General features: G+C 41.7%; 1 protein-coding gene across 2 annotated transcripts; it reads left to right on the forward strand.

Annotated features, from left to right (window-relative positions):
• The first annotated feature begins 309 nt into the window (after positions 1-309).
• tspan5a (tetraspanin 5a) lies at positions 310-27,499 on the forward strand. Of its 2 annotated transcripts, XM_055900508.1 has the most exons (10): positions 311-715; positions 9,277-9,327; positions 10,447-10,593; positions 10,953-11,123; positions 18,152-18,277; positions 21,169-21,216; positions 21,839-21,955; positions 22,237-22,298; positions 24,117-24,166; positions 24,333-27,499. In XM_055900508.1, exons 1-9 carry the CDS (start codon positions 635-637, stop codon positions 24,127-24,129), a joined length of 816 nt encoding a protein of 271 aa, XP_055756483.1. In that variant the 5' UTR covers positions 311-634; the 3' UTR covers positions 24,130-24,166; positions 24,333-27,499. The 2 variants fall into 2 exon arrangements, with proteins under 2 accessions (XP_055756484.1, XP_055756483.1); XM_055900509.1 differs by lacking the exons at positions 24,117-24,166; positions 24,333-27,499 and adding an exon at positions 23,243-24,108 and having other exon boundaries at positions 310-715.
• The last annotated feature ends 432 nt before the right edge of the window (positions 27,500-27,931 follow it).

Consider the following 27,931-nt stretch of genomic DNA (forward strand, 5'->3'; position numbering starts at 1 on the left):
CAGTGAACCACAGCTTTATATGGACAAAATTCCAGCTGTCAAATGACAAGTGTAAACAAGGGATTAAGAAATATTACAGCCTAGGGGTCACTGCCTTGCTTAAGGGCAGAATGGTTTCTTTCTTCACCTTGCTGGTTTAGGGATTCGAACCAGCAACCTTTCGGTTATTGGCCAAACACTATTAACCGCCAAACACTATTAACCACTAGGGTAACTAGGGGTTCGAGCTAAAATTGGGCAGGAAGAGCAGGAAGAGGAAGAACAACCCACTACTTAACAGTCAAACATCTGATTGGTTGTAGCTGTAGTTCTTTAAAAACGCAGCCATAACTGTGGGGAAACGATTATCCGATTTGATCGGTGACAACTGAGAGGTCCCGTTAGTTGTAAACGCAGAGTGGAAAGGTTGACGTTTGTTTGCTATTTACAGTGTTAGATTGTGCATTATTCTACTTTTATTATCAGGGTGACATCTGTGTCGAGGGATAGGCTACAGTATGTTTATTTTATTTGGATGAACCGAGCAGACAGCAAGTTCCAAGAATTGGATCGCCGAGGAGCTGGACCTGCCGCCTGCGAGCCAATGATCCGGCATATTTATCAGTCTATGAAGCCTACTGTATGAAATTCAAGTATGTCAGGAAAACATTTTAAAGGCCATGAAGTCAGTTGCTGCATCAAATATTTTATTTTTGGATTTAACATAATATTTTGGGTAAGTGTGTTTTTCTTCTTGCTATTTGCCACTCTTATTGTCTTTCATTGTGCAATTCTGAATCTGCAATCTGATGTTGTAAAATTAAACTGTAGGCCCAGCTAGAGGAAATGGCTTAAGTGATATTATAATAGCCTAATTATTGTGATTAATATTCCCATGAGGATTTTACGACCAAGATGCTTCACAAGCTGTTGGTATATTGACGTATTAAATGATCGTCCGTTAAAAACTATAATAAATTATAACATGTGATCTTTCGATGTGTGTATAGCAGCAAGCCACTTTGGTTGTGTTGCCATGCATTGCAAGCTATTTTTAACTTGCTTATTTTGGTTTGTGGATATGCACAATAGCCTTCACATAGACTGCTACTCAGAGCACTTTTTAATTTTCAGTCTCCACGGTTCCCGGTAATCCGCTTTCTGTCCTCGTTTGTCGGGACCAACTCACATCATTGTGAAAAGTTTTTCTTCACATGCGAATGGTTGCATAAACATGAATATGCACTATTTATTATCATCATCGGACTACATTCCCAGTAAGCAAAATTACGTTGAAAAAACGTCTAAAATCCAAACGTTGAAGTGGCATCTTTTCTGGAGATTGAAAATAAATATTTTACAGGCGTTTTTCGGGTTCTGAATGAAAGTGGAAAATATGTCATTTATGGACGTTTAAAATACGTATTTTCTTAGTCATTGATTCTATGGCCAAATTTCAACTGCACATACTGTACATTCTCAGTGATAATGTTCAAAGCAGTCCTACTAAATAAACCAACAGTCCACTTCAACGACAATAACAGTCTCAGTAACTGATCTGTTGTTGTTCATCTACCCTAATTGAATGCATTGACTGTCAGTCGCTCTGATTAACAGCATCTGCTGAATCACCAAAATGTAAATGTAAAAAATAAACACATGCAAAGCATACTGTTCTAATGAGCTCCGCCCCCAAACAAGTACACATTTGGTCAGTCGGGACTAGTCTGAACGAATCATAGACGTATATATATTTCATTAGTTTGAACAGCACAATAGAGTATGGCACAGCTCGGTACAGTGGAGTACAGTACGGTACGATACAGTACAGAAGATTTGTATTCTGTTGAGTATTGTACAGTTTAATTTAGTAGAGAACAGTACAGTACATCAGAGTAAAGTAGGGTACAGTACAGTACATTATACTGTACTCTACTGTGCTCTACTGTGCTCTACTGTATTGTACTAAACTCTACTTTTCTTTACTGTACTGTACTCTGCTGTACTCTACTGTATTGTGCTTTGCTGTCCTGTGCTTTGCTGTCCAAACTTGTGAAACATAGATGTCTATGATTGGTTCAGATTTGGTCTGATCCGGAACCGACCAAATGATTGGTTCAGATTTGGTCCAGTCCGGACCAGACCAAATCTGAACCAATCATAGAAAGCTACAGTTGAAGTCGGAAGTTTACATACACCTTAGCCAGATACATTTAAACTCAGTTTTTCACAATTCCTGACCTTTAATACTAGTAAAAATTCCCTGTCTTAGGTCAGTTAGGATCACCACTTTATTTTAAGAATGTGAAATGTCAGCATAATAGTAGAGAGAGTGATTTATTTCAGCTTTTATTTATTTCATCACATTCCCAGTGGGTCAGAAGTTTACATACACTCAATTAGTATTTGGTAGCATTGACTTTAAATTGTTTAACTTGGGTCAAACTTTTCGGGTAGCCTTCCACAAGCTTCCCACAATAAGTTGGGTGAATTTTGGCCCATTGCTCTTGACAGAGCTGGTGTAACTGTCAGGTTTGTAGGCCTCCTTGCTTGCACACGCTTTTTCAGTTCTGCCCACAAATGTTCTATAGGATTGAGGTCTTGGCTGATTTCTGTTGATTTTCCCATGATGTCAAGCAAAGAGGCAGTGAGTTTGATCGTAAGCCTTGAAATACATCCACAGGTACACCTCCAATTGACTCAAATTATGTCAATTAGCCTTTCAGATGCTTCTAAAGCCATGACATAATTTTCTGGGATTTTCCAAGCTGTTTACAGACACTTTGTTGACTGTGCATGTCATCTTCTGACCAACTGGAATTGTGATACAGGGAATTATAAGTGAAATAATCTGTCTGTAAACAATTGTTGGAAAAATTACTTGTGTAATGCACAAAGCAGATGTCCTAACCTGACTTGCCAAAACTATAGTTTGTTAACAAGAAGTTTGTGGAGTGGTTGAAAAACTGTTTTTAATGACTCCAACCTAAGTGTATGTAAACTTCCGACTTCAACTTTCTGTTTCACAAGTTTGCACCAAAGAAGATTAAAGAAAAGATGATTGGTCCGGACAGGTCCAAAAAAAGACTTGTAAAAGACGTTGGCCTCGATCCATGCGTAGTGGGTTATGTCTACTCAATTCACACTCATTTTTTCCTTGTGAAAAGTATGCCTAATGCATGTCCATTCCAAGACAGCTTATTGTTTACCTAACACTTAGCCTACACACCTAATCTAATTGTGACTAGGCCTATTAGTGAATTGTCTCAGATCTACTGCGAACCTACAGTATACCATTGATTGTAGGACTGACAACACTGAAAAAGGAGGATAGCTTCTAAAGATCCCATCATTATTTCAGTGATTTCATGTCCGACAGGGAGAGCTCACTATATGATACCAAGTAGCTGGAAAAATAGGTTAATTTACTAAATAAACATCACTATTGTTGGGAGAACATGTTTTGGATTCACGTCTGTTTTTCTTATTCCCCTTTAGTTTCAACTGCCCCGTTAGAGAAATGCATGAGCTAGAGTTTAAGGGTCATGTCCAGAGGGACAAAGACCATAAAAAGAACATTTTTATATAATAACCCTATCTCTGAAAAACAAATTTGGCTCTTCAATGTCTTCCCTTGAAGAATGAAAAAAGGCAGTCTTCCCATGATGCTTTTTCTTCATCTGTTGCCTCTGGAAAGTTTTTGGACTGGGAATAGCTGACCAGGGAGAGATTTTCCCATTAGGATTACATACAGGTCATGTGACTCTCTAAAGTCTTATGCTGGCTCGCAGGAGTTTGGCAGAAATGGTTGCCTGGTTAATTCAATGCTAATGTAATCCCATTCAACGCCCTCCATCGCCTTTGTTCCCCTCAACCCCTCCCTCTGACCTTCCTCCTAAAGTCCGTCACATTCGGCATTGTCTGCTTTCAGTGCCATTGACCATGTCCATGATCGTGAGAGCCAGTGGTCTGCTAATGGTTTGAGCATTATTGTGGTCTTAAGTGATGCGTCTGCAAGAGCCTGATTTCACCTGCCATGATAGAGAACCTATACCTGCAATGGTTCTAGCCATGTCGCTGGCATGGTTATGCATTCTGTACTATAATGTACTTTTGATAACCAATTTGTGGTAAAGCTGGTATAGATGTTGAGATGAATGGGAATGCTGGTGAAGAGTTAAGGTATTTATGGGTAATGCCCAATGCCAGTAACATCTCTGATTCTGAGATAAAGCAAGCTAGGACCATAGGGATGGTTTTTGCATGTGAGAACCCCTTTACGGTTGCCCGTTGTCGTCAAGATGTGACAATATATATATATATATATATATATATATAGCAAAGATCCATGTGAGAGGGCTTTGATAAACTACACAACTCTATCCTAAATGTCTTTGGAGGGTATTGCGTTGTGTAATACAGAAGTGCTCATGATATCAGATTTATAAATGGAGCTAGTGCCACTAAAGAGAGGTTGCGTCAATAATTTATTACAGAATTTTCAATGGGATTATGAGTGCAGTATCAGCGTTAAACTTTCTGTCACTGCATATTCTATTAAATCCAAGCTTTCTGTTTGTCATTGAAGCCACACATCCATGCCATGGCCAACAATAGGCCTAACTCACTGAAATCACTATCAACCACATTTAAAACTATCATTAATAACCCAAAGAATTGTCATTTTATCTGACATTGGAATGTAATATTTTCAGGCTTTCGCACATTTGTATCAACATTGTATCAACATTGTATCAACATTACAGACAGTTCTCATTGGGCTGTAATGAATTAAAGGCCAGTGGATAAATAAAGGCTTTGGACACAGCTATAGCAACAGAATGGCAGCCAGAAGAAACATTGTTTGTGGTATTTTTGTAATAGTTTTCTCTCTGGGGGTCCATCTGGGACCATCGTCTGGAGTACCTCACAGTGTCTGGTGAAGTTCGAGATCACATATTACACAACTGGAGTCTTTACAAAACAAGAACCATGGAAACCAAAGGGTTTGCGTTGTGATTTGTCATTGTCACATCACATTAAATGTGCTAAAGAGGAGTGAGTGTGAATTATGACTATAGCTTTATACATAATGATAATCCTCCTCATCTCTTTACCCTATCACTACAGTTGTGAGTTTAGAGTTCAGATTATCCTTTGGCCCGTGGAGATATTACATTTTTAGTCAGTTCTTCTCCAGTATCTGACTGTGTTGATTTGAAAGATTTGTCATGGGCCCTCTTATCCTCAGAAAGTTTTACAGCTACACCATTGAGAGCATCTTGACTGGCTGCATCACCGCTTGGTACGGAAACTGCTCGGCATCCAACCGCACGGCGCTACAGAGGGTAGTGCGTACGGCCCAGCACGTCACTGGGGCCGAGCTCCTTGTCCAAGACTCCAGCCTCCCGAGTCAGTCTGTTACCGCACGGCAAGCGGTAGCAGTCTGGGACTAAAAGGCTCCTGAACAACTTCTACCCCAAAGCCATGACTGCTGAACAGTTAATTAAACAGCTACCCAGACTTTCTGTTTTCACCCCCTACCTACATGTACTTCAATCAATCACCTAACCAAACCTACATGTACATATAACCTCAGTCAATCACTCCAACTACCTCAACTACCAGTACACTGACTCAGTACCGGTGGTACTCCTTGTATATAGCCTCGTTATTGTTATTTTATTGTATTACTATTTTCTTTTTATCTATTTGTTAATATTCATACTTGTGAACTGCATTGTTGGGAAAGGGCTCGTAAGTAAGCATTTCCCTGTTTATTTGTTTTTTGGAAAGCTAGCAGGTCTTGCCAGCCATTTTGATATTCAGTGTAATCTCAGGGAATTAAAGAAGTGGCATAGGTACAGTTTGCATTTTCCTACAAACGGTTCAGCCGTCTTGCTTTCAATGGCTGAAGGGATCATTTATTATAGTGATGGTTACAATTCTCACACGGTTCATAAACAAATAGCTAATAGGGTTGTGTACTAAGTAACCAATAATCGATCTTTCAATGATATACAGAAAACTAACCCTAACCTGACATGTATGCAGTTCAACCCTACTCCCAAGGGTTACTTTATTTAGGGTGAATTTATTCATCATGGCTCTCTCTTCCCTCCACGAGGACACATTCAAAATGGGGCCCAGAGGACCAGACACATTTTCTCTTTTCCCTAAATCTGCAGATTGTGCTTCGAAACGCACAGTAAACCAACCATATCTAGGCTACATGACCCACAGTGTGTGTCGGCCATAAATTGCCTCTGATACAGCATTTAACAACCTGAGATTCAGCCTAACACTATTATTCTCATCCCAATTCTAGTTCACACACTGTATGACAATATCGCTGTATGATAATACAGCTTACTTTCTAGTCTCGCATTTGACTCCATTGTCTCTGAACTGGTAGCCAATAAAAGTGCTGGAGAGGAAGGAAATCGCTCAAGGATTTTCACCATGTGACCAATGGGGACTTTAAAATAGTTCCAGAGTTTAATGGCCTGTGCTAGAAAAAAACTGTGGATGGATCAACAACATTGCAGTTATTCCACAATGCTAACCTAATTGACAGAGGGAAAAGAATAAAGTCTGTACAGAATGGAAACATTCCAAAACATGCATCCTGTTTGCGTCAAGGCACTAAAGTTATACTGCAAAAAATGTGGCAAGCAATTCAGTTTTTGTCCTGAATACACGTTTGGGGCAAATCCATTACAACACATTACTGAGTACCACTCTCCATATTTTCAAGCATAGTGGTGGCTGCATCATGTTATGGGTATGCTTGTTTAGGACTGGGGATTTTTTCTGGATAAAAAATAAACTGAATGGAGCTAAGCACAGGCAAAATCCTAAGGAAAAACCGTGTTGTCTGCTTTCCAGCAGACACTGAGAGATGAATTCACCTTTCCAAAGTCCAAATCTACACTTGAATTGCTTACCAAGAAGACAGTGAATGTTCAGGAGTTACAGTTTGGACTTAAATCTACTTGAAAAGCTATGGCAAGACCTGAAAATAGTTGTCTAGCAATGAATTTTGAAAAAGAATAGTGGGCAAATGTTTCACAATCCAGGCGTAGAAAGCTCTTAGAAACTTACCCAGAAAGACTCACAGCTGTAATCTTTGCCAAAGATGCTTCTACAAAGTATTGACTCACAGGTGTGAATACTTATGTAAATAAGATATTTCTGTATTTTATTTTCAATACATTTGCAAACATAACTTAACTTTGTCATTATGGGGTGTTGTGTGTAGATGGGTGAGACAAAAATCTATTTAACCCATTTGAATTCAGGCTGTAACACAAGAAAATGTGGAATTTGTCAAAGGGTATGAGTACTTTGTGAAGACGTGGTATGTGACCGTGAGCCTTGCTGAGATGAATGACAAGTCGAAGTGCTCTCTGTTGTCATGACAACAGATGCCTTTAGGCATTGTTGTCAAGGGGAAGGAACCTATTAGTTAGGCTGTTCTAAGAATCACCAAGCATTTTTTTCAGGATATTGATATAATCGCCCCCCAAAACCTAGCCAGTTTGTTTGTGCTATCATGCCAGCTCCCTGTCACTCATGGTCCTGTTTGGCTTGACTGACAGCAATGGAGTTGGCAGGAGCACAAACAGATCTGGGTTAGCCAAAACCACCCCCATTGTCTTTAGGTAGAATTCAAACAACTCAGAGCCGTTACATTTGCCAACACCCACCCCTCGGTTGACAAACAACCATTAGGGCCTCACTGTAGGCAGAAACCGAGATGGCGGAGGGTTGCTTTAACCGGGACTATCCATCCCTCTGACGTGTTGTTTTAGCCACAGCTGGGGTTTCTGTGTTTTTATGAGAACATCAAGCTACCACATTACTGTGTGTATGCATGCACGTGTATCACTCCATTTGTGATTTGTGTGTGTGTGTGTGTGTGTATGGGTGTGCATGAGTGTGGGTGTATGAGTGCATTGACTATGTCCATCACCCAGCTGTCGAGGCTTAGCTCTTGTCTCTCATGTTAGTGTAGCCTATTGATCCAAGCCGTTTGGGTGTCCCAGCCATCAGAACACACAGGACGGCTCCTTCTGGCCCTTCCTCTCACATACAGTAAATATGCAGAGCACTGACCAAACTGCGCCATCACCCTACATGTTATGTCATTCTTCTCCAGAGTGACAATGAACTTGTATCGTTGATCATCGAACGATGGCTGATCGAAGTTTAGGGGTGTGCTCGTCTTCTTTATAGCTCAGCTCATCTAGCCACACATCTCTGTTGGTTGTGGCACCCTCTTTATACTTGCCCCTAAGCCTCGGATCTCAGACCAGGCCTTAGCCAACAGCTCTGTATTACAACCACATGAAGTGGCCCTGGTGCACTAACAGGAGATCAGTGCTGTTCAGAATAGAGTAATAGTTTGCAAACGATGCCAGACTGCAACAGATGGGGTGCAATGGCCACTCTGCCAGTGTCCCAATGTCCCCTGTAGCTGGCGTATAAATGCAGCCGTTTGTTCATATCATTCCGTGACATATAGGGCCAGCAAAGTTGCACAACGCTGCCTGTTCAATCCGGGCTGGAAGGTTGGACAGCGTGGGCCTGTCTCGTTCACTTCCTGTTGTTGTCATTTGGAAATGGTCCGCTGCATTCAGCCAGATGCCTGGCCCCACCCCACAGCTTCCTTTCAGACAGACAGACTGATGTACGGACAGGCAGGCAGAAAAACAGAATAGACAAACATACGGACAGACGGTCAGACAGGGAGGGAGGCACCTCAGACTTGTCTCTCCCTTTCAACTGAGATAGCAGTTTAAGATGTTATCACTAAATCAGTTAGTAAGTTCTGTCAAACGTCCACGGTCAATCTATTTCGTTGGTCAAACCTGGCTTTTCAGAATAAGGGTTTCACAAAATTTTCCCAGAAATCAAATCGCTAATATTCGGACTGGGCATACGTTGCAGTTGAGTGAGGAATTCCTTGGGAGAATTGTACGTTCTGGCTTTTTTAAATCCTTGACTCCTGTTTAGAATATGCAAGTGAAGATGTCCAAACATGCAATTTATTACTGGAAAGTGAAGTAATGTGAGTTGTGTGTTTATGTAACTGACGAGCATCGCTGACACCCATGATGTGGAAAACTTTTTTAACCGTCAAAGGTGAAATTGAAAGATAATACATTTTGACAAAGGTGAACTTGAGTGCAGGAAGGAGAGGTTTCACCCTCTTTTTGTCTCTGAGATTTGTGACAGTATATGATGCAGTAGCGTGATTAATGTGACATATTGTCTTTCTGTGGTCTCTTTCAGTTGCTGGGTGTGGCCTTCCTTGGAATCGGACTATGGGCATGGAATGAGAAGGTGAGTGGAGACTGGGTAACATAAGGACCCAGTAAGAACATCAAATAAGGTCTTATTAAACAAAGAAATGTTCACTTAAGTGCAATATACAATCAGTCTTTTCCCACCCGTTGTCATTTACCTCCCTTGTGTCTGGAAGAGTAGCAAACCACCTGCTGACCAGCACCATGGCATGCTTCCAATAATTATCTTGATATAAGACAGCTCAAGTTCTCAAACCTGGGAGTATTTGGAGTAATTTGTGAAAATATGATTACGGAAACCACACCAGAAGTACCCATAAGGGCACTGTATACCCTTTTGCCTTGCTCTGACATACAGGCCTTGTAGGAGCCATTTTGTTTTACTTATGTGCTTGTTGTGTTGTCTATAGTTTGTCTATCTTGGGTCTTGGGTCTAAGCAGTAAAAAAGCACAAAACCAGTAAGGAGGAAGTGCATGAGTTGTTTTGGGGGAATACAAACATAGTTGTTTTTATTAGAATGATTGAATCTGGGGTAGCAGATAGCCTAGTGGTTAGAGCATTAGGCCAGTAACTGAAAGGTTGCTGGCTCAAATCCTGAGCTGACAAGGTAAAAATTGGTTGTTCTGCCCCTGAACAAGGCTGTTAACCCTGTTCCCTGGTAGGCCATCACTGTAAATAAGAATTTGTTCTTAACTGACTTGCGTAGTTAAATAGAAAAAAATACAAAAAATCTACTAGGGAGGAGCTGGTTGAAGAATACCAAGGCTGACAGCTTGACATACTGTATAATAGGGAGTTAACCTTAGAATGATTGTGGTGCCTGTTACTGAGGTATCCCAGGCCAAAACAGAACCTCTTTTTGATCAAGGACTTTTTATGAATTCTTTACACAAGGTTGGGTCGTAGTGGAATAGAGGAACTCTAAATTAGAACTCTCTGAATTATTTTAACACTTGACCCCTTACATGTTCTATTCATCCTGCCTTTTATGCACTCTATTCCCTCATGGTTTTATAGCTTCCTTTTTAACCAACATTTCTCTCTCTCTTTCTCTCTTTCTCTCTCCTCACTCACTCACTCACTCACTCACTCACTCACTCACTCACTCACTCACTCACTCTCACTCTCACATGCTGTCTCTTTCTTTCTCTCCAGGGTGTTCTCTCCAACATCTCGTCCATCACAGACCTGGGGGGCTTTGACCCTGTCTGGCTCTTCCTGGTGACGGGAGGGGTCATGTTTATCCTGGGCTTCGCCGGCTGCATCGGAGCGCTGAGGGAAAACACCTTACTGCTCAAGTTTGTACGTCCACAACTCTCTCACTCCCAGTTGGATCCCATAGACATATACATTTCTATGTGTGTGTATGGACATCATTGATGTATATGTTATATAGATGATTGGCTCCCTCTTGAACTCCCACACCTTCCCCAGACTTAGTGGCTGTACTTCCCGCGGCTATGTCCCACATGTTTAGTCCATGATGTGTAGCCTTTTTCTGGGGCTGGGAAACCAGCCCACCATGTACCGTCTCACACATCAGCTATTACAGAACACTTCTGCGTAGTTGATTAGTCAGGTGTGTTAGTGTTCCCCCTCTCGTTATCCCTCTTTCCCCCTCTCTTTATGACTCTCTTTATCCCCCTGTTCCTGTATTCCAGTTCTCTGTATTCCTGGGGATCATCTTCTTCCTGGAGCTGACGGCTGGAGTGTTGGCCTTTGTCTTTAAGGACTGGATCAAGGACCAGCTCAACTTCTTCATCAACAATAACATCCGGGCGTACCGTGACGACATCGACCTCCAGAACCTCATAGACTTCACACAGGAATATGTAAGTGTTTGAAGATCAGTGTGTGTGTGTGTGTATGAGAAAATGTAGTTATTACAGAGGAGAAGCTCTGGTTTGAGTAAGGTGAAGAGATGGTCTTGTAAGGTGCGGGGGTAGGAGCATGTGTGTGTTGGCGTGTGAGAACGCAATAGAACCTGGTTGCCCCACTCACATTTCCAAATGCCTTGGCAACATATACCATGTTTCTATAGCAACTAAGGGATGCAGGGTGGCCAACGATTCTCGTCGGATGTGTAGCGCTCTTAACAATTTTTGTGAAAAGGATATTTTTATCAACGACATGAGAATCTCCCATAGTATCTTCAATATTCCTCGCAATCCAGGAATCAGGTAAATTTGAAATCTGCTGTGGAGTACATACCACCCAGCACAAAATGTTTGCAGTCAAAAATGTGATTTTTCCAGTGTTTTATATATTTTATATATTTTTTTTTGTCAACGATCTACACAAAATACTCTGTAATGTAAAATTCTCTGTAATGTAAAGTGGAAGAAGAAATTAGATTTTTTTTTTTTAAGTATGAAAAATATGTTTTGGAATATTTGTATTCTGTACAGGATTCCTTCTTTACACTATGTCATTTAGGTTAGTATTGTGGAGTAACTACAATGTTGTTGATCCATCCTCAGTTTTCTTCTATCACAGCCATTCAACTCTGTAACTGTTTTAAAGTCACCATTGGCCTCATGGTGAAATCCCTGAGAGGTTTCCTTCCTCTCCGGCAATTGAGTTAGGAACGACGCCTGTATCTTTGTAGTGACGGGGTGTATTGATACACCATCCAACGTGTAATTAATAACTTCACCACGCTCAAAGGGATATTCAATGTCTGCTCTTCTTTTACCCATCTACCAATAGGTGCCCTTCTTTGCGAGGCATTAGATGAACCTCCCTGGTCTTTGTTGTTGAATCTGTGTTTGAAATTCACTGCTCGACTGAAGGACAATAAAGATAATTGAATGTGTGAGGTACAGAGATGAGGAAGTCATAAAAAATCATGTTAAACACTGTTATTATTGCACACAGAGTGAGTCCATGCAACGTATAATATGACTTGTTAAGCAATGTTTACTCCTGAACTTATTTAGTCTTGCCATAACAAAGATGTTGAATACGTATTGACTCAAGACATTTCAGTTTCACTTTTGAGAGTTTCAGCTGAGACAAAGAACATTCCTTTGAATCCTGAGAGCGCAGGCCTGAATCTTCTCCCTTGATTTACAACAGGGCGTGAGTTGTTAATCCCCACTAGTTCTTTCCTTCCCCCTCTATGGGTGAGAGTGAATTTTCATTGCAAACCTTATCTGACCTATTTTGGATTCTCGTGGACAGTCATGACAAGAGCCAAAGAGAAGGATTGCTATTGGGAAGTAGTAGCTCACCTCTAATCTCTCTCAGATTCTATGCACAGCTGACCAAATGAAGCTAGGTTTTTCTTCTAGCTCTTTAAAAGAGACTGTTTTGCCTTTTCTCTCTGGCCTATTTAACAGAAAAACAAGGTGCTTCCTGAAGGAGGAGTTAAACCTTGCCTTGCCAGCTGATTCATAGTTACTAAACTGGTTAAAAGATGGTTGCCAACGCTTAGTCTATCATATTGGATTTCTGTTCAAATGTCTCCATGAGCAGCATGATAAAAGGTTTGTTGGAGACGTGATTAAAGATCATGTAAGTAGAAAGGCTGATAGATTCCACAAAAAAATTCTCATGGCCGTTATAATATTGCTTTGACAATTGGAAACAAATTAAGAGCCTTAGTCTCAATTGCAAAGAGGTAAAAATACTGCAGCATGCCTTACGTAAGTGTGTAAAGGTGCTTGACTTGCTGGATGGAGGATTTGAAATACTGTGCTCATCACGGAAATCTCCCAATTGTAATTTTTTAAAGATTCATTCTGGTCCCCCACATGAAGGGGTACATCTTTGGTCCGCTCTTCTGGAGTCTCACTAATTTCAATGTGGTCATGAATGATCTATTTGATAAGCAAGTGGCATGGCTGCTCAAGACCCTTTTTGTGAAGCATTCGTAGTGGGTACTCTGGTGGAGGAGACGGCATCAAGTTTGGCAAGCCTCGTCCTGAGCCGTGAAAACCTGCAGACAGTACTGATTTCCATCAATTATGTTCCTGCAGGTTCTTTTGGCCAGATTCGCCAGAGTAGACTGTACTTGTAACATCTCTCGGTGTAAAAGCTTTTGGACAAAGGTCTCATCATAAAGAGCTTCAGGGTGAAAGATAGACACTAGTATTATTTTAATATTAAGAGTCACAACAGCAGTGATCAGATTCAACATGTTTACTTATCTCAATCTGCGCATGTCATACATCAGTACAGATGCCATCAAGGGACACTGAAGCCACCTCAAGATATTAAAGGTGGATCAGACTGCTGACACAGGAGGTGAGCAGAGTACTTTATGGAGCCCAAGGGCGTACAGTGAACTGTTACTGGTTGGAGATGTGACAAGCCAGTGGATCAGTGCTCTTACTGGACAAAAGAGGACTGCACCTCTTTTGTAATACACTGGAGATATATGGGGGAAGAATCACAGATGAGCTACTTAGAGCAGATGTTGTGGGAGAGGCCATGTGAGTATTTTCACTGGGGCTGACTATCCAGGTTCTTGAGGGCCCCAGTGTCTACTGGTATTTGCCTCTCCCTTGAATTTAATTAATTAACTAATTTGATTGCTGTGAAACTGCAGTTACTACTGTACCATTGCTGTACTTAGGTTTTGTGGAAGATTACTAATGTTGTACATTTGTTCAGGCCTGTTTTAAATTTGTTTGGAAATGTTTTATTGCTCTGTGTGTAAAGGTTATATACTTATGTATGTCTTCAGTAACATTCTGTCTGTATATTTTGTGTATCGTCCGTCTGTATATTCAGTTTGTGTATATTTTGTGTATCGGCTATCTATATATTCAGTTTATTGTGTATATTCTGTGTTGTCTGTCTGTATATTCCATTTATTGTGTACTGTCTGTCTGTATATTCAGTTTATTGTGTATCATCTCTCTGTATATTCAGTTTATTGGGTATATTCTGTGTATCGTCTGTCTGTATATTCAGTTGATTGTGGCGACTCCAACCTTGGCCAACAGCCCCGCCCCCCCCGCTGCTACTCGCCCAAGCCTCCCCAGCTTCTCCTTTACCCAAATCCAGATAGCAGATGTTCTGAAAGAGCTGGAAAACCTGGACCCATACAAATCAGCTGGGCTTGACAATCTGGACCCCCTATTCCTGAAACTGTCCGCCGCCATTGTCGCACCCCCTATTACCAGCCTGTTCAACCTCTCCTTCGTATCATCTGAGATCCCCAAGGATTGGAAAGCTGCCGCGGTCATCCCCCTCTTCAAAGGGGGAGACACCCTGGACCCAAACTGTTACAGACCTATATCCATCCTGCCCTGCCTATCTAAGGTCTTCGAAAGCCAAGTCAACAAACAGATCACTGACCATCTCGAATCCCACCGTACCTTCTCCGCTGTGCAATCCGGTTTCCGAGCCGGTCACGGGTGCACCTCAGCCACGCTCAAGGTACTAAACGACATCATAACCGCCATCGATAAAAGACATTACTGTGCAGCCGTCTTCATCGACCTGGCCAAGGCTTTCGACTCTGTCAATCACCATATTCTTATCGGCAGACTCGGTAGCCTCGGTTTTTCTAATGACTGCCTTGCCTGGTTCACCAACTACTTTGCAGACAGAGTTCAGTGTGTCAAATCGGAGGGCATGTTGTCCGGTCCTCTGGCAGTCTCTATGGGGGTACCACAGGGTTCAATTCTCGGGCCGACTCTTTTCTCTGTATACATCAATGATGTTGCTCTTGCTGCGGGCGATTCCCTGATCCACCTCTACGCAGACGACACCATTCTATATACTTCCGGCCCTTCCTTGGACACTGTGCTATCTAACCTCCAAACGAGCTTCAATGCCATACAACACTCCTTCCGTGGCCTCCAACTGCTCTTAAACGCTAGTAAAACCAAATGCATGCTTTTCAACCGTTCGCTGCCTGCACCCGCACGCCCGTCTAGCATCACCACCCTGGACGGTTCCGACCTAGAATATGTGGACATCTATAAGTACCTAGGTGTCTGGCTAGACTGCAAACTCTCCTTCCAGACTCATATCAAACATCTCCAATCCAAAATCAAATCAAGAATCGGCTTTCTATTCCGCAACAAAGCCTCCTTCACTCACGCCGCCAAACTTACCCTAGTAAAACTGACTATCCTACCGATCCTCGACTTCGGCGATGTCATCTACAAAATAGCTTCCAACACTCTACTCAGCAAACTGGACGCAGTTTATCACAGTGCCATTCGTTTTGTTACTAAAGCACCTTATACGACCCACCACTGCGACCTGTATGCCCTAGTCGGCTGGCCCTCGCTACATGTTCGTCGTCAGACCCACTGGCTCCAGGTCATCTACAAGGCTATGCTAGGTAAAGTGCCGCCTTATCTCAGTTCACTGGTCACGATGGCTACACCCACCCGCAGCACGCGCTCCAGCAGGTGTATCTCACTGATCATCCCTAAAGCTAAAACCTCATTTGGACGCCTTTCCTTCCAGTTCTCTGCTGCCTGCGACTGGAACGAATTGCAAAAATCTCTGAAGTTGGAGACTTTTATCTCCCTCAACAACTTTAAAAATCTGCTATCCGAGCAGCTAACCGATCGCTGCAGCTGTACATAGTCCATCTGTAAACTACCCACCCAATTTACCTACCTCACCCCCCATACTGCTTTTATTTATTTACTTTTCTGCTCTTTTGCACACCAGTATCTCTTCTTGCACATGTTCATCTGATGATTTATCACTCCAGTGTTAATCTGCTAAATTGTAATTATTCGATTTATTGCCTACCTCATGCCTTTTGCACACATTGTATATAGATTCTCTTTTTTCTACCATGTTATTGACTTGTTTATTGTTTACTCCATGTGTAACTCTGTGTTGTCTGTTCACACTGCTATGCTTTATCTTGGCCAGGTCGCAGTTGCAAATGAGAACTTGTTCTCAACTAGCCTACCTGGTTAAATAAAGGTGAAATAAAAAAAAAAAAAAAAAAAAAAAAATATTCTGTGTATCATCTGCCTGTATATTACGTTTATTGTGTAGATTCTGTCTATTGTGTATTCTCTTTTATTGTGACAACACCATTTCACATTCCTGGTACATGCAAATGTACTTTGCGATTAAAGGTGATTGTGATTCTTCTTTAGACGGCCGGTAGCCTAACGGCGATGTAAGTCGCTCTGGATAAGAGCGTCTGCTAAATAACTCAAATGGACACAAATCGTAGTCCTAAGGACCTAGGACCTAAATTAACCCAAAATAATTGTCTCTTTTTAAACTGTATTTTATGGAATTGCCTTTATAAAGACTAACATTAAAATGAGACGGAGAGAAAGATGGAAGGAAGCAAAGCAGTTGATGGCTAATGAAAGTGTTCAATGCAATTTACCTCTGCACTCGTTAAACCACTTTCACTTATTGGACTGCTAATCATATCATACAATGATGAGGTGCTAAAGCTATTACCATATTAAAATGAGTTATGCTGAATTACTTTCAATGTAATACAGTGGTTCGGTAATTAAACATTAAATATGATATAATATATATGATTCATTCGTTTTGCTTCACTCAATGTGTCTTAAAATCCTCACTCAGGCTCCTTATATTGTTATCAGAAATGAATTGAAATGCGCTTTAGCCAACATATGTATTGAATTCACAAGGGCCTTGAGTAGAATCTCCTCTCTGGATTGGTCTTCGTCTCAGTTTCTCTATTCAGTGGCAGGCCTTTGTTCGTGTAGCCAACTGGTTGGCAGAGGCGCTTGTCGTTTTTCCATCTGGGCCTCTATTCACAAAGCGTCTTATAGTAGGAGTGCTGATCTAGGATCAGTTCACTCCCCCCTCTTCTTATTCATTAGGGTCTGAAAGGCAAAACTGATCCTAGATCAGCATCCTGCTCTGAGACGCTGTAAATATGTGCCCTGTTTTCAGCCTTCCACAATCTCTGTGAGTCACACACCACCCACACTGATGGTGTGAGATGAGAGAGGAATTCACTACAAAGTCATTCCCTCTAAACATTGGACTCTTTGTTTTCACCATAAATGATAGCACTGCTATGCTGCAGTAGTGTGTGTGTGTGTGTGTGTGTGTGTGTGTGTGTGTGTGTGTGTGTGTGTGTGTGTGTGTGTGTGTGTGTGTGTGTGTGTGTGTGTGTGTGTGTGCATATGGTGTGTGGGTCAGCTCTTTGTTCATCCGCACGCAATTGGTAACAACCCATCTGCAACTGCCTGACTATATGTGAAAATCTGAGGCCCGACCCTAACCCACAAATATAGAAAATGCGCTGTACAGTAAGAGATGGCAGAAAGATATTTTGACAGGCCTTCCTAGATAGGCTTATATTTGTGCTTTAGAATTTGGCCGGTTTTAACACAATTTAAAAGTTGTTAAAAACTCTATAAGATTTCAGTTTGGTTTGGATGCATCTTTTATGTGGTTGAAATACTATCAGCTTTTATGATGCTGATAAAGATAGCCTCACCACCTTTACAGATGATCTATAACCGCACATTCATTCTCAGATGCTGAAATAAATCCATCATAATTTCTCCACTCCTGTTCCTGTTCCTGAGTCAATGTACATTTTGGTGTATCATTTTACTGCAAGAGATACGTAAATTCTGCAGGAGTTAATGTTATATTAGGCTATGTGAGAGGTTATAAACTTAGTCAGTGTCCAGATATTTTTTGGACATATTTAGTCATCGATCAGACGCTCCTATCCAGAGCAATATACAGGACTTTATTATATAATCTCGTGGACTGTGGGTTATGAGTCAACCCGTGCAACACAAGTGTGTGCATGTGTTGTGAGGTAGTGGAACTTCCTGGGTATTTAAAGTGAAACACATTTGAAATGAAAAGGAAGAACCGTGAATGTGCTGCTAATGCTCTCTTCTCTGTTGCTTCTTGTCAGTGGGAGTGTTGCGGCGCGTTCGGAGCAGACGACTGGAACCTCAACATTTACTTCAACTGCACGGACACCAACCCCAGTCGGGAGAAATGTGGCGTCCCCTTCTCCTGCTGCACCAAGGATCCTGCGGTAAGAAAGTCTCACAGGGGCTAGGTAGGGTTGGTCAGAGACGTGGGTCATGGAGTTCGGTAATCAAGCCTGGATTCCAAACTGAAAACCAACTCCTTTCCCCTTCGTCCTTGGCTTGCTGTTGCAGATCTGAAAAGACTGGATGGGTAAAAAAAACAATATGGTGGAAACTCCTTTTAGCCAGACTTATATATATATACTGTATCTATGGCTCTTCTTTTAGCGGTATTTAGTACACTGAGCCAGTCTCCTCAGATATGTGAGGGGGAGTCGTCAAGGACGGAGGAAAGTGAGTAAGTCTCCTATTTGGAACACAGCCCTAAGCTGCTTTCATAAGAGTGCCTCAATTGGAGTAGAGGGAGGTAGCAAGAAAGTAAGACATATTGAGTCAGAGAGAATGACAAGAAAAGTGAGCAACAAAAGGGTTTGACTGAAGAATAGATACTGTGACATAAGGACATAGGAGAGGTAGAACGTGACAGAAGAGAAAAGACATAAACAAAGAGGGAGGGAACAAAAGTCCTGGCGACAAAGGGAGGGAGAGAACATTGTAACAATGGCCTCCACACATGCAGAAAACATCAGCTACATGGGACTGCCTGTGACAAGAGCATCAAAGGGCTAAATTATTTTCATAATGGTATCTGGAAGATCAGGACTAATACAGTAACGTCTTTCATCATTGGGCCACTTTTGAACAATGAATCCTACAAGATGTAGTGGAAATTGTGTTCCCTTACTCTCTGATGAATGTGTCACACTGTTACAGTTAAAGGGGTAGTTCACTGAAAATGATTTTGCTTCTGGTTAGTCCCAGAATGTTCTCAACTGTCTTGCCTAGTTAAATCAAACATTTTCTTTATTTAACCTTTCACGAGTATCTACCCCGGGTCCGGGATCACCCCCCCCCCCACCCCCACACTGAGTAGCATAGCCTAGCATAGCGTCACAATTAAATAGTAGCATCTAAATATCATTAAATCACAAGTCCAAGACACCTAATGAAAGATACAGATCTTGTGAATAAAGCCACCATTTCAGATTTTTAAAATGTTTTACAGGGAAGACAAAATATGTAAATCTATTAGCTAACCACGTTAGCAAAAGACCACTTTTCTAACTCCATCAGTTTCTTACTCCATCAGGTGCTATCACCAATTCGGCTAAACTAAGATATTGATAGCCACTAACCAAGAAAAAACCTCATCAGATGACAGTCTGATAACATATTTATGGTATAGGATAGGTTTTGTTAGAAAAATGTGCATATTTCAGGTAGATATCATAGTTTACAATTGCACCCACCGTCACAAATGGACTAGAATAAATACATAGAGCAACGTGTTTACCTAATTACTAATCATCAAACATTTCGTAAAAATACACAGCATACACTAATCGAAAGACACAGATCCTGTGAATACAGACAATATTTCAGATTTTCTAAGTGTCTTACAGCGAAAACACAATAAATCGTTATATTAGCATACCACGTATGCAAACGTTACCAGAGCATTGATTCTAGCCAAAGAGAGCGATAACGTAAACATCGCCAAAATATGTTAATTTTTTCACTAACCTTCTCAGAATTCTTCAGATGACACTCCTGTAACATCACATTACAACATACATATACAGTTTGTTCGAAAATGTGCATATTTAGCCACCAAAATCATGGTTAGACAATGACAAAAGTTGCCCAGCTGGTCAGACAATGTCGTGCGCCATATTAGACAGTGATCTAGTCGTATACATAAATACTCATAAACGTGACTAAAAAATATAGGGTGGACAGCGATTGATAGACAATTTAATTCTTAATACAATCGCTGATTTACATTTTTTAAATTATCCTTACTTTTCAATACAGTTTGCGCCAAGCGAAGCTACGTCAAACAAAATGGCGTCATAAGCGATTAACATTTCTCGACAGAAACACGATTTATCATAATAAATTGTTCCTACTTTGAGCTGTTCTTCCATCAGAATCTTGGGCAAAGAATCCTTTCTTGGGTCAAATCGTCTTTTGGTCGAAAGCTGTCCTCTTGCCATGTAGAAATGCCCATTGCGTTCGGCATGAACTGGAACCGTGCCCAGAGATTCACAGTGTCTCAGAAATAAATGTCCCAAAATCGCACTAAACGGATATAAATTGCTATAAAACGGTTTAAATTAACTACCTTATGATGTTTTTAACTCCTATAACGAGTAGAAACATGACCGGAGAAATATAACTGGCTACACTAATGCTTGGAAAAAGAGCAGGTCTGTGTCCACCGCGCGCCCGACGCATCTGGAAAAGAGTTCCTACCTACACGTGTTTTTGTTTTATAGGGGCTGTGATTGCGCAATCGATACCATTCAAATCGTCATCACGTAAAGGCATCCAGGGGAAGACGTAAGCAGTGTCCGTATCCTGATAGCGTTCACAGTGGCCTTTAAACTGACTCCAGATCAGGGGCCAAAATGTGTGAAATCTGACTCCATGTCAGGGAAATTGCTGTAGAATGAGTTCTGTTCCACTCAGAGACAAAATTCCAACGCCTATAGAAACTAGAGAGTGTTTTCTATCCAATAATAGTAATAATATGCATATTGTACGAGCAAGAATTTAGTAGGAAGCCGTTTAATCTGTAATGCAATTATGCTAATGAGAAAACAGCACCCCCTGTAGTCGCAAGAAGTTAAATGGCAGTATCTATGAGACAGCAAAACCCATTTCTCAGCCTGGCATTAATGCTAACATGCTCATATTATTGGTCATAAACTCAAACATGAATTGACACACGAACAGGAAATGGTCATGGGTGTCAGTAGTATTAGCAATGGAGGTTGGGGGGTATTAGCAGTTGGCTTCTCTTTTTGATAACACTTGTATTTCTCTTCATTAGGAGGATGTGATAAACACGCAGTGTGGCTATGACGTACGAGCCAAAACGGTGAGTGTTGTTCCATTTCTCTCCACTTTCCCTCTACCGCCTTCCTATTTCCTTCCCTTACATTTGTCCTCTCGTTTCCCTGATATAGTAGCCTCTAATTATTATGATGTAAGAGACATTACTGAGAATATATAAAGTTATATAATATAATGAACGGCTATGTAATACGATTGTTGTATAATGAAGGCATATGCTTGGTTTTAATGCCATTTAGAGGCTAAGAAGCTCCCTATACGGGAGACCCATGGGGCAGCGCACAACTGGCCCAGCGTCGTCCGGGTTAGGGGAGGGTTTGGCCAGCAGGGATGTCCTTGTTCCATCGCGCACTAGCGACTCCTGTGGCGGGCCGGGCGCAGTGCACGCTGACACGGTCGTCAGGTGTACAGTGTTTCCTCCGACATGTTGGTGTGGCTGGATTCCGGGTTAAGTGGGCATTGTGTCAAGAAGCAGTGCGGCTTCGTTGAGTTGTGTTTCGGAGGACGCACGGCTCTTGACCTTCGCCACTCCCGAGTCCGTACGGGAGTTGCAGCGATGAGACAAGACTGTAACTACCAATTGGAAACCACGAAATTGGCGAGAAAAAGAAAGAAGCCTCCCTGTAATAAACGTCTCATTATTGTAGGACGCAGAGCAGAAGACTTACATCCATGTGAAAGGCTGTGTGCCACAGTTTGAGAAGTGGCTACAGGACAACCTGACAGTGGTGGCTGGGATCTTCATAGGAGTTGCACTGTTACAGGTAAGAGAAACATTTCTTTGACTACTTTCAGCCTAGAAACAGAGCAAGCTACTTCGATTCAGAACATTAACTTGTCTCAGCAGCATATAGTGATGTTTAGACACACTACACATGACTGATATGGCTTGTGTCCATCATATTAGTATCTTGTGGAGAAGTATTGTAGAAGAGCAGAAATTTAGAGCAGAGCAGCTTGACTCAGTCAGGACTGGTTAAATGTTAATGAAAACATTTAAGTACAACAGACATCACATTCATCATTTATTTTCTTTCTTTTACAGATATTTGGAATATGTTTGGCACAAAACTTAGTGAGTGACATTGAAGCTGTGAGAGCAAGCTGGTGAGAAAAAAATACATCTCTCAATTTCATTCTATAACATCTTATGCATTTCCCTACATCTTTCATTATTATCTGGATTCATTATTGATTTCCATACTCCTTAGCATGAGCATTAGCGGCATTGAAAATCAGAGAATTTCAAGTTCTACAATTGTTTTATTTTGAAAGTGGGCCACCATGTGGACTAAAGTTGCAGGACGGCGACATGGAAATCCTTTGACTAATGGAATCACATTTCAAAACCAGATTAGCATTTTAGAAAAGGTGCCTCCCTCATTTGGCATAGAATAAGAGTCAGAAGATCTTGGGCCATATGTATCAAACTGCTGAAAATAAAACAATGGTTTAATAAATGGTTGAAAATTGTGAAAATAGACTCCTACTCTCAAAATGAAGAAAAAAGTTACAGCATTGATGTGTGTAACCACTAAATCAGCATTTTACCAGATTCTTCGTTTTTCTGATGTAGTTGGATACACATCGATCCAGGGTATGCTGTACAGTAAAACTTTTAGTTGTAGTTTCTTTGGCTTTGCTTTGGTTACTAACGTCACCTCCTAGTTTGACAGAGTAATTTCACAAAGGTTCTGCCCCTCTCATTTTTACATTTGTCAGACACTGTTATCCAGAGTGACGTATAGGAGTAATTAGGGTTAAGTGCCTTGCTCAAGGGCGCGTCGACAGATTTTTCACCTAGTCAGCTCGGGGATTCGAACCAGCAACCTTTCGGTTACTGGCCCAACACTCTTATCCTCTAGGTTACCTGCCACCCCAGCTGGCCACTCAGCTAGGAGACAGGAGCACAGCACCCCCCACTCACTCATGCCCACCCCTGTCCCTGGCAGGGTGACTGGGGGACTAGCTGTTACACACTACTACTCTGCCACACCATCGTCATGCCAACTCACCTCACGCTTCATTCTTCCTCCCCCATGCTTCGTCAGGGTGCCCCCGCCCTCTCTCTCCATGCGCCGACCCCCGCCTCACTCTGGAAAGAAAGGGTCTGCGTACTACGCGTGAGGAACATGCTCGCGAGCGTGTGTATGTATGAACTGTAGCCGGTGGGTGTTGTTGTTGTCCTCGTGAATCAGCACTAGTCACCGTAGTCTATGATATACCACAGCCCAGACCCTGCAAGACTCCTGCAATTCAAACCAATAAGTTGACTGAGGAATATGATATAATATATAACATAAATCCAACGCTTTGCTGAAATAGAATATAATGTTAGACTCTTTAAGCTAAAACGTCCGTGGGTAAACACAGGCTGAAATGACAGACTTAAATGCAGGCTTAACTAGCCTGCCCTGTATACACTGTCTGCCAGGGGTGTAGTGGGTTCTGTAAATTTCCAAAGACACATTGCCCTTTTTCCAAAGCCAACGAATAGCCAAAATGTCTACCGATAGAAGGACCAGACATTTTCCTCCACCCGTCTGTTCTTTCCACATCCTGTTGTCATGAAGAATGGAAACGCTTTCAGACTATTGAGAAAGGACTCCTCCACCTCCCTCAGATCCCTCCTCCACTCTGTCACTGTGACAACCCATCCCTCTGTGCCCCCCTGACCATGCCCACCCCAACCTATCCACCAGGGGTGTATTCAGGATGCATTAGATGTTTACCGAACACTCAAACTACAAATGGACTTGAATTTAACATTTGGTTCCAGAGTATTGTGAACAGTACTGATTAGAGTGAGACTGAAACACTTGATAACATTTAAAAACTTTACGCATTTTGAATACACTCCCTGGCTTTGCTCTTGTGTAATAGAAAGAACATGCTTTAGCTTTTTTTCTCTCTCTTGCGGTGTAGTTTGTTTACCTGATGTCACGGTTCACCTGTCTTCACCCAGGAATGCACAGGTAAGGATTACCAAGTTACCTAGCTGAGCTTCATAGTGCACTTATGTCACAAATACAACTGTGTTGTTGACATTTCTCAAAGTTCACCCCAGTAATACATTGACATGGGACTAGGATTAGTTTGTTTTAAGAGCTGTGACTGACCTTGATGTCTGTTTCTGCCAAGGTCTCTTCAGCATGGCTACGCCATTCTCAGCGCATCAGAATATGCTCAAAGCCTGCTGCCACTGGGAAAGATTCCTGAGAGCACCTGCACCATGGTGACCTACACATTCTGATCCTTTTTAAAGATGGTTTAGGGTTGCAAATTTCCAGTAACTTTATAAAAAGTCCCAGGTTTTCCAGGAATCCCAGTTGGCAGTTTTCTGGAAAACCTGGGAATCTTGGGAAAGTGACCCTCTTTTGCATCTCCATTGTTCCATGGGATTCCATCCATGTGACAAACACTTTGTGTAGAAATGTACAGACAATAATGACCAAAAAAAACTTTGGGGCAAGTTGTTTGTAAATGCACTGCATGCCTGTCCACATGGGATGGCCACATTTAAAATACCCAAATGCGAGACTACAGGATGATATTGCGGGACAGTGTAGCCTACATGAATAACAACATTTGGCAGCCCCCCCCACTCCCAGAATTTAGACCGAAAGGATTTTTACAAATGTGATTGGTTGATGATATGACATTGGTCAACGTCTCGTTTGGCGCTGTACAAAATATCAGATTTCAACAACGATTGGAGAAATGTTTAACATCACCAGTAGGCTTAGACTACCACATCCTAATATATATTTTTTCACAAGCGCATATTAGTGGTGCTTGAATTTGTTGATAAAATGCGGGACATGATTGTTTCGTTGCAGGATGCGGTACAAAGGGGAAAAACGTGGGACTGTCACACAATCCGGGACATGTGGTCAACATACTGTCACAATAGCATGGATTCTGGTTTTGTTTCATTAGAATGTGCGAAAGTTTTCTTATTGACAAGTATTTTTAACAGTAAAATAGTAGCTTTATTTGTGGTGACACTGAGCTTAGGAAAGAGAGTAATGGTGCTAGAGTGCAAATGTACAGTAGTAGTCACAGCCTTTTAGTCACATTTCCTTTGAACTGCTGAAGCGTTGTCGGTTCAAGCGTTTTGTTGCACAAATGAGCATTCGTTATATTCCATGCCATCTCTTCCACCTGGTGAAATACATACAGGTATTTCAGATACTTTCAAATACTTGAGGTGTGCTTGATTTAGCATGTTTGCACTTTTGGGACTAGCCACTTGGTTCCATTTTAACAGGCAGACTAAATCAAGCACACTTAAAGGTCCAATGCAGCCGTTTTTATCTCAATATCAAATCATTTTTGGATAACAATTAAGTACTTTACTGTGATTGTTTTCAATTAAAATGGTCGAAAATAAACAAAAATATCTTCTTGGCCTCCCGAGTGGCGCTGTGGTCTAAGGGTCTTCCACGACCAGGAGACCCATGGGGCAGCGCACAATTGGTGCACAATTGGCCCAGCGTCGCGTTAGGGGAGGGTTTGGCCGGCAGGGATATCCTTGTCCCATCGCGCTCTAGTGACTCCTGTGGCGGGCCGGGTACATGCACGCTGACACGGTCCGCAGGTGTAGTATGGTGTTTCCTCTGACACATTGGTGTGGCTGGCTTCCGGGTTAAGTGGGCATTGTGTCAAGAAGCAGTGAAGCTTCGTTGGGTTGTGTTTCGGGGATAAAAAAATAATTGTTTCAATCTCTTCTTAACAAAGAGCAATTTCTCTAGGACTGTGAGTGGTCTGAGTTGGGAGGGGGAAAACTGAAAATTAGCTGATATTTGTAGAGATGTTTGGAACTCTTTCTCATTGGGCGGCAGGTAGCCTAGTGGTGAGAGCGTTGGACTTGTAACCGAAAGGTTGCAAGATTGAATCCCCGAGCTGACGAGGTAAAAATCTGTCGTTCTGCAGTTAACCCACTGTTCCTAGGCCGTCATTGAAAATAAGAATTTGTTCTTAACTGACTTGCCTAGTTAAATAAAGGTAAAAAAATACAAATTGGTCTATTAACTAATTTACAGCATGGTGGTGTCAACATGGAAGGGTAAAACTACATCCACCAAAACAGGATGACATTTTCAAACAGCTCTGACACTAAAAGAACATTATCATCACGTTCCCAGTATTATTCCAACCTCAGTGTGGAAATATACTTAAAACACAGGATAATCACATTTTTGACTGCACTGGGTGTTTTAAGTATCAATGTATTTTGTCTGATCTCTGCACACTCTACATACAGGTTTTTAATGGTCAAAACATTCAATAAAGTTGTATCCCTGTTTTTCAGTTCATGTCCATTCCTTACTATGGTGGTCTTCTGTTTTCAATACCTCAAAGTGAAGAGTGTCAATCTTTAGGAATCCCTGCTACTCCTTATTCGATTTTGTTCTGAGGGCTGAATGTGATTGGTTGGATGAAAGTGAAACTACCAGTGGTGGGACATTACAATGGCCAGTGAGAGTGAAAAGAAAACTCACTTGCTGTCATATTTGTAGGTGGTTGATTGTGTAACACTTGGGTTGCCATGCTGAAGGTCCCTGGTTCAAATCCCTGTGTGGTTTCAGTTTTCTAGCTCAACTATCAGTGGGCGGAGCTTTCAAGGACCAGTGAGAGTGAAATAAACATAAGGCCAAGTGGGAGGTTTGATGGTTTTGACAAGATTGGATACAGCTTTTGTCAGATTTGACTTTTCGTAGCAGGTTAGGAGAACTTATGGCAGCAGGTTAGGAGAATTTACATTGCAGGTTAAGAGAATTAGGATAAGGGTTAGATAAAATGCCCCAAAAATTAACTGACTTAATTTAAGAAACGCTTATAGCCATGACCGAGGTGGATGGACTTTTAACCAAGTTAACCAATCACAGCCAGGGGTGAAAATTGTGACCAGTGACCAGTGACAGGTCAAATAAATGCTGTTAGGGAGGTAGGAGGGCATTAAACATGGGTTGTGTGACACAAGGTCCCTGGTTTGAACCTTTCTAAAGTTGACCTTCAACATTTATTTTGACTGTTTAGAGTGAAAAGAACAAAAAGTCAGGCTGGTGGGTGGTGTCCTGGTTGGCAGAGGGCATAACAAGGGTTGCCATCAGTGGTTTCTTAATTTCATTCCCAGTTTGGCCTTTAACACAACTTTTATGATCTTAACCAATCTCACTCCTTTCTGCCCTGAGAACAAGTTACTGTTTTTCTTTCATTTCCATGAAAGAAATAATTTTCTTTGTTGACCTGCTGACTTTGTTAATAGTGTTAATTGTTAATAAAGAAGGGACATGACAAAGTGATTTGGCGTCCTCTTTCTCTGCCGGACTCATTCATTTATTTGTCAATGGTGCTTTGAACCTCAGTTGGATGGAAGGAACGAGTCTGAAGGAACGATTTCTAATAGATTGTGGACTACAGGAAAAGGAGGACCGAGCATGGCAAGCGGTACCAAGAGGCTTCTAAACAGCTTCTACCCAAGCCATAAGACTCCTGAACATCTAATCAAATGGCTACCCAGACTATTTGCATTGCCCCCCCCCCCCCCCCCTTTTACACTGCTGCTACTCTGTTATTATCTATGCATAGTCACTTTAATAACTCTACCTACATGTACATATTACCTCAACTAACCGGAGCCGCAGCACATTGACTCTGTACCGGTACCCCCTGTATATTGTGTCGCTATTGTTATTTTACTGCTGCTCTGTAATTATTTGTTCCTTTTATTTCTT

The sequence above is a fragment of the Salvelinus fontinalis genome, chromosome 36 (assembly GCF_029448725.1).
Source record: "Salvelinus fontinalis isolate EN_2023a chromosome 36, ASM2944872v1, whole genome shotgun sequence".
NCBI classification, from domain to species: domain Eukaryota; kingdom Metazoa; phylum Chordata; class Actinopteri; order Salmoniformes; family Salmonidae; genus Salvelinus; species Salvelinus fontinalis.